The following is a 7,902-nucleotide window of genomic DNA, read 5'->3' as shown; positions in this document are numbered from 1 at the left end:
TGGACCTAGGGGAAAATGAGACACTAATATAATTGATATGTGGAACATGGGTTAAAGTGTTACCTTTTTTTTTTTTTTTTTTTAGAAAAGTAGGCTTGTGTTAGGAGGAAGGCATGCAATAGAGAATATAAGGAAACACACAGGCAGTCGGAATTCAAGTCTTAAACCTAGGATGAGTGAAACTCTATGCACATGGTTGGTAGGTGGAGCATTATTTCCAATTTCCATTAATTTTACAAAAGTAGGAGGAGGGAATATAATCAGACACCCAGACAGTCACAATTCAGTCCGTTTTCTGTAGAGCTGACTCAGGTTTACTTTCTCTAAAGAATAAACTCTGCTGCTTTGAACTCCGATCAGCTCCAGTGATTTTTTAAGCACTTTTTTTGACTCTACTAGATACCTAGAGATTGTTGTTCACTGGGGATAAAGAAGTTCAGAGTCACATTCAAAAGACGCAGTAGCACTAGCAGTGGGCACCAAACCATGGACTGCCAGTGTACATATTCTTAACATCATGATTAATCCGGAAAGTAGACAACTGTTTTTTAGGCTCACAATTTTTCAATGAAGGCATGTTCTTTGCAAAGGAGTGCAAAAGTAACATAAAAAATAGAGCTTATTGATTAATACAAGATCAGCCTTCCTGGTCAGCTGCCAAGAAAAAGGAATACAGCCTCTGATTTCCCCCAGTGTGCAAATGCTATATAAGATAGGAAGGATGTACCTACAATTGCATAATTGGCCTGCCCTGAGCAGTACACATGCTGATGCCTCATCTTTTATATCTGGCCTGCTCATGGATTTGCCTGCTGCTGGATCTGGTCAGGGTTGCTACCAGACATTTGTGACAAAACAATTGGGCATTACTCCTGAATTGAAATGTATAGATCTCAGTGGTTTGAAATTTAAGAAGAAGAATTAAAAGAATTACTTTATTTTTATCCCACACGGGGAAATTCAATTTTCACTCTTATTATCATACATGTTACACACACAAGCCCGAAATACACACATGTACAACCAGGACCTATACATGCAATTGAGGAGAGATGTTAGAGCGAGGGGGCTGCCAGTGACCAGCGCCCCGAGCAGTTGGGGGTTCGGTGCCTTGCTCAACAGCACCTCGGCAGTGCCCAGGAGATGAACTGGCACCTCTCCAGCCACCAGTCCACGCTCCATATATGGTCTACACAGGGATTTGAACCAGCGACCCTACGGTTCCCAGCCAAGTCACCTATGGACTGAGCTACTGCCGCCGAAATGAATAGCATTCCATAGTACTCCGACTAGACCCCAATTATCCCTGCAGTGCTTTATTGGGATTGCCCCCAACCCGTCTTCTCATGCGGCCAAAGGCCTGGCCCGCACTCACACTATTCAAAAGATCCGGGCTGCAGCCCCCCTTATATTTTTTGTTTTGTCCAACTGCCTTTGAATATTTTCACATGACCAAATCTGCAGTTATCACTCCACCTCCGCGCATCAGACCACTGCGAACCCTTAGGTGACATCTTTTTAAATGTCCATCACAGGGAACCGTCAGATATACATTTTTCATAATTGTCTATAACATTAATCATGTGTTAATATGTCCATACATTAATGTATGCTGTTAGTTGTGCTATACTCAAGATCAACTACGACCTCGTGCTACGACGTCCGACCGTGACAGGATGTAACAGAAAGTCCCCTTCAGCTGAAGAGGTCATTGTTTTGTGAAACCTTCCGGGCTTCCTTGCCAAAATAAAGATACAAAGACAACTGTCAACTTGACGGATCATTATTTCATCACCTCTTAAAAAATCTAAACAAATAAATAAGACTATGCACTCAACATTTTACCACTTCTGTTTTATGACTGCTAATATTTTGGAATTTCTCTTTCAGGAAAATTTCCCCCTGCAACCGACTACTTCATCAGAGGATAAAAATGCAGTCTTGCACAACGATGTATGGACAGTACCAACAGGTTGGACCTCATTCACAATCTTCACAGGCTGCTGCTCAGTTAACCAACAACACAATGAGGAATCAGCACACTGGGACTGCTGATAATTCATACCAGTACAGGACAGAAAATACAGGAGTTAGACCACCACAAAGTGCCACTTCTAACTATCGTTACGGAGCTTCCTCTTACGGACAGCCGGCATATTGGCAGGCCTCAGCAGTTCCCCATCAGAAAGTTTGTTTTCAGCAACCAGCTACAGGTTATCTGAAAATGGTAACTGCCAAATCGCAACAATCTCCTATTAATGCACAAAGTGGAAACTCTAGTTCATCTGTCACTTATGGATCTCGGCAAGATTTTCATCAGAACTCTGCTCAGAATTCAGCAACCCAGAGTCCTCCCAACAGAATGATAGCAAATACTACATACCCTCAGCAAACCATGTCAGCACCTTGGACTAAACCAGGTTCAGCATACACTACAACAGCTTGCTTACCTCAACGTGAAAATATGGGTTACACTGGCACATTTGTGCCTGCTGCTGCACAAAAAAGACAGACTGTTCATAATCACAATCACCGACAATATGGCACTCAGCATGGCTTATCTCGCTCCATCTCCCCGTCAAGTATAAATACAGCTGTCACTCAGTCGTTCCAAAACAGCATTACAACAAACCTACCATCCAGTGGACATAATTTGCAAACTTCTAGTCAGAAAACCCAACAATACTCAACGCACAACACTGGTGGAGAGGCCACATCCTCCATAACCTCAAATTCATATAGCAGGCAGTATGAAACCAGCCTTTTCTTGTCCCAAACAAATGAGCTTCCCTTAAATCCTGCAGTTGATACAAAAGAGAAAATGCAGAGCAGTCAGGCTATTGCAAAAATTGTGGACTATCTACACGGCCCATTCCCTACTGGCTCAGATGGTCCTCCTCCAGTGTATACTAGTACACTGTATAGGAAACAGTTTGTCAGTGACGTCAGAATGGCAAAGTCTAATCAAAATATGCAACCTGTCACTGGAAGTTATAGCTCAAATGCCTCCCAGTACTTACCACTTAATTCTGGACAATCTTTGCCTATAACCAAACACAGTGTTATGTCAACACAGCAGAGCGTAGACATGCAGCCGCTGCAAAGCTCTTCGACAAATGCCACCAAAGCATTTTTTCAAAAAGTTGTTGATTCATCTAAACTGTTGCAGTTAGTGGGCAATTCACCACAAAATGAGACCCAATTATCTGTTGAAAACAATCATGAAAGGCTTGAAAAGCATTCAACAGTTAAGATAAATGACAGCTCCATTCACTCGTCTCCTGGTCGCACAAGAGCTGTTGCAGTTGTGCAGCCATTGTCTCATGAAAGCTCCCAGGTTGTCAGCAAGCACGCCTCTTCTAATGCAGTCAGTCAATCATCTGAGGGCACCACAACTGATAAGTCCTTAAGTAACTCTGAGAATTGTTTTGTCTCACCACGAAACAAAGAGGGTGAGAAAGTGGGTTCTTCTCATTACCTAGAAAACCCCCCAAAAATGAAGTCCAACAAATCTGCAAACAGGCTTTCAGCAGCATCCAATGATGCATCATTGTCCTATTCACCTGGGCCTCAAGACTCGCAAAAAAAGGTATGTGGAGATGACACAGGATCTGCCCTGGCCGTGCAAGAAACCCAGCACGTTGAACCAACTAGTCATCAATCAGTAATATCCCCAGTGCTAGTGAGCCAAAGGGCTGATAAGGACAAGAGTGAGATGCCAACAGATCGAAATGAGGTTTGGGAGCTTTCCTCACTCCCAGCAACCCCATGGACACTTCACACATTAAATAGGTTGATACAGATAATTGAAACAGCTCAAGTGGATCCTGATCATGATGTAGTGCTTGATTCTACAAGCACATTATTAAACATGTTTTGGGATGGCAGTTGTAATAAATTGTCATGTATGCTCAAAACAGGCTGGTACAAGGATTTAATGTGTGATGTTCTAAAACTTATCAGTAATGAGGCAACACCAGACTTTTTCGTTCTGTCACATATACACCACCACTTAAAGAACCAACTAAAACACTACCATGTCCTCAAAGACAATGAAATATATTCAGAACTTCCCTACAAATCCTCATGGTTGAATGTTAACGAGAAGCTAGATGACATTGACAAAGAGATGGATTTCCCGCAGTCTTTGAAGCATCGTCCTCACACGCTCGAGAGTGACAGCCAGCCAGATCAGGTCAAGACCAACAACAGCGATTCTACAAATATTGTAAGAGAGGTGTCAGACAAAATGTCGTCTTCAAAAAAACTTGAACCAGTTGACTCGAGCGAAGAAAAACAAGACTCGTCAACAAACAGTTCCTCTTCTTTTCAAACAGAGAGCACAGAGTCCAGTAACCCATATTACTCATTTGAAATCCAAGTTTTGCCTCCAGAAGAGGCCAAAGTCATCTTTGAACAAATACATAGCAAGCTGCCCCAAAGTATGGAAAAGGGCAGTCAGCCTGAGAGAGACACAAATGGCTCTGTAGAGGACGTGGTACCTGAGGTTATCGATGCAGCAATGAGTGACACAAAACTGAGGAATGAGCCCGACTATCCAATAGAACAGATTTGCTGCATTCTGAGGTTGAAGGAAATCATTTGGGGATCAGAAACAGCTGATTTGGGCGAATGCCAATGCAAGTACAAGCAAAGTCATGAAGATGTTACTGACAAGAACCTTGATGAGGAAGAGAAGGAAAAACAAAAGGGAGACTCTGCTACAGAAGGAGAAAGTCAAGAAACGGATGGGAAGAATGTAATGACACTAATTTGGCCAGAGCTATGCAATGAACTCGGTGACCCCTTTGACTTTACTGAAGATGACGACAGACCCCACTCATATTCTGACAAAGAACAAAGTAATGTTTCCCATATAAGCCTTAATAGTAGCCAGTCGGGCATTACGCTCATGGATGAAAATGAAGATGATTTGTCCAGTCGTGAAAAGGAAAGTCCCAACCAGATGCCAGACTTGGAAATTGATTGTGAACAAGCCCAGGCTGAATTGACAGAAAATAGCCAGGCAAGCAGTTCTGACAACAAGGAAACCCCAAAATTCTCCAGAGGGGATACCGAAATTCAGTCGGACCCAGCGGTGAATTGTGTACAACATCAGACCAAATCTACAGCAACTACACAATCATGTACTTTGTTCAGTGGTGAAAAAGAAATTGAAAATCTCTCCAGCAGTGAAGTTGCCAACCAAATGTCAGACCTCAAAGAGAATAGTGGAAGAGCTCAGCTGACATCAACAAAGGTGTCATCATTAGACACTCAAATTAGTGCGTCGGGTGCCCTACAGGCAACTTTGAGTAAACATCAAACTGTTGAAAGACACAGGAAGAGATTAAGCAGAGATGATGGATTTTTTCCAATCTTTAAAAAATCGAAGAAATGCATATCCCCAACTGATGTTGATTCACAGCCTGTCCTAGAGGGTGATGGTGAACGTTCAGCCTCAAACACTAGAACTGTAGAATTGGCACTGTATGGTTCATCACACAAGTACACTTCACTTGGCAGCAGAAAGAGCCATATTTCATCTCAACGCAATGTGTTGGATACTGCACCAATGCCTCCAAAACTTCTCACTGTGCATCTAAGTCCCTTTAACAAAAAGTCCAGCGAAACTGTCCCTGAAGGGGATTATTCTGTCAAACAAAGGCTTTACGAAAAATGGAGGAGAAGTTTACCTCCAACTACAAGTAGGAACAAAAGCCAACTGAAAACACAGAAGTATAGTTCTACCTCTTTATCTGGGCGGAGTATCAAGAAAGCCAAAACGGTTGGCCCAACAAACAATGAGGAGCTGCCTGTATTAAGGATCCGCATTGGAAATACTAAGACCTGCACGATTCTGAAGAGAAGAAGGTCCCTCCGTAAGAGACTCAAAGGTGGAGAGGAGAACAAGGGGAAGGACATCGTCACGCTCAATCAGTTTGCTGATCAAGAAATAAGTAAGGCTGAAAATAGAAGCCATCCTGCCAAGTCTGTTCAGAACGACAATATCCTCAAGTTCAGAATCTTACCCAACACCTTCAACTTCAAAGATGGATCCAACGGGAGACAGGAAACCAGTGATCCTTTACCAGGTAAATCATCATGTTAGAGATTCTACTGCTTATTTTGGTATTGCACCACCAAAAAGTTGGGGGACTTTAAAGGAAGTGAAGTGAAAAAAAAATGACCACAGGTAGTTGTTTAACTTGTAACGGACATGTTTTGATATTGAAACAGGGAACAAATACCTCTGATGATTTTTCTGGAGCAAGTATATGATTATGGTAGAGCATTTCATACAGCACAGAGAAAGGACACTGGTCCACAAAGCCAAAATGTGAACTGAGGGTATATCCGCACTAATACGCTTTCATTTTTAAGCCTATTACTTGCTACATTTATGTTTGGCATCCATACTTTTCTTGGTTTGTTTGAAAGCATGGCTGACCCTGTTTTTACTTTGGAAACTCCGTACTTAAGAGATCTTATTCAACCCCACAGTGGACTCCTATTGTTTGGAGAATTTTATTCTCAAATGTCAGCCATTTCTGACCTTGTTATCCATGCTAGCAGCTGCCACGTCCAGCTGCCTTAGCAGGCTTATACAGCGGTCATGCACATTCCCAGTGTACTTGAACTGATGTGTTTTTTGCTGAATCATTTTAAAATGAAAATGTAGTAGCTTGGATGTAGCCTGAGCATTGTGGTTTCCTGGGTGAGACAATTCACACCTCAGTGTTACTCAAGCTATTGTAACGAGAAAAGATCAAAAGGGGGAGCTGCTTAGATTCTGGAACACGTTGAGGTCTTGTGATGGTTAATCCAGCGACTGATAAGCTCGGCTCTCCTTACAAACATTATGGGTCAGATCATCAATGTAAAGGCAAGATCAAGCGATCATTTATCTGGACTGGTCATGACGTCTGTGTGAACAAATGTAAAAGGGGGGGTTCCTCTTCCTAATTCAAGTCATTTAATTTACTATTGTTTTAAAACAAAACTTTCTTTTCCCCAGATAAGCCTGACCTTGACCAAGGAAGAAACAAGAGTCCCAACAAAACTGTCACAAGCACCAGAGGTAAGAAATACAACTAAAACGTGAATAAATGATTATTTTTTTCTTTGTTATAACTTAAGCAGTGGCTACATTTTTTTGTAATAATTGTAAATTTTACTTCTGCGTAGATACATGTCTCTCAAATCCTGTGAAGAAATATTGTCCCCTGCCCAAGACCTCCAGCCTCTTTAAAGAGTATCAGAAGAAATATATGGAGAGGACGCAGCCATCCATGGATGAATAACAAAACAAGCAGAAGTTCTGTTGGCAACCTTTTTTTTTTTTTTTAAGTCAAGTGTAATCATCTGTCCGGGAATTGTTTCAACCTAGAAAGTTGTTGTGTATTTGTACTATACTTTTTGTACCGTAAAGGAGATTTCTGAGTAAATTGAAGCAAGTTTTGTATATATTTGTTTTTATAGTCTGTCAAACAACTTACGACTGTATGAGAGTCACATGTTTTCTCATCTGTTTGCAAATCACATTTTCACTTTTTTAAATGACTCTAAAAGCTTTCATGTCCACTGAAGGTACATTATTGAATGTCTCAATATTTCATGCTGTATATTTTAGCTATATATTTATATTTCGTATTTTTCTACAATATTTTCATGTTATGTTTTATATATATTTTTTATAAGAAACAAGATATGTGATCTTGTGTTTTTTACAATTGAAATATGACGGCATTCTTGTCTGTTTTCTACTTTTACCAGTAATAAATTCGCTTGAGTCACCGATCAGATCTTGTATTTATCTGTCATACAGAAACACACTTTTACAGTCGTCTGTTCTGAAGATACAATAAAACTGTATTTATCCAGCGGGAAAAGGCTGTGCCG

The 7,902-nt window shown here is 41.2% G+C and overlaps 1 protein-coding gene across 1 annotated transcript; it reads left to right on the top strand.

The window, feature by feature from the left end:
• The first annotated feature begins 3,589 nt into the window (after positions 1 to 3,589).
• amn1 (antagonist of mitotic exit network 1 homolog) lies at positions 3,590 to 7,579 on the top strand. Its single transcript, XM_083916258.1, has 3 exons — positions 3,590 to 6,095; positions 7,019 to 7,081; positions 7,189 to 7,579. The coding sequence occupies exons 1-3, from the start codon at positions 3,716 to 3,718 to the stop codon at positions 7,302 to 7,304; spliced, it is 2,559 nt and encodes an 852-aa protein (XP_083772384.1). The 5' UTR covers positions 3,590 to 3,715; the 3' UTR covers positions 7,305 to 7,579.
• The last annotated feature ends 323 nt before the right edge of the window (positions 7,580 to 7,902 follow it).

Source organism: Echiichthys vipera (assembly GCF_963691815.1).
Source record: "Echiichthys vipera genome assembly, chromosome: 7".
In the NCBI taxonomy this organism is placed as follows: domain Eukaryota; kingdom Metazoa; phylum Chordata; class Actinopteri; order Perciformes; family Trachinidae; genus Echiichthys; species Echiichthys vipera.
Note: the sequence above shows the minus strand (reverse complement) of the source record. Positions and strands in the feature narration are given on the sequence as shown.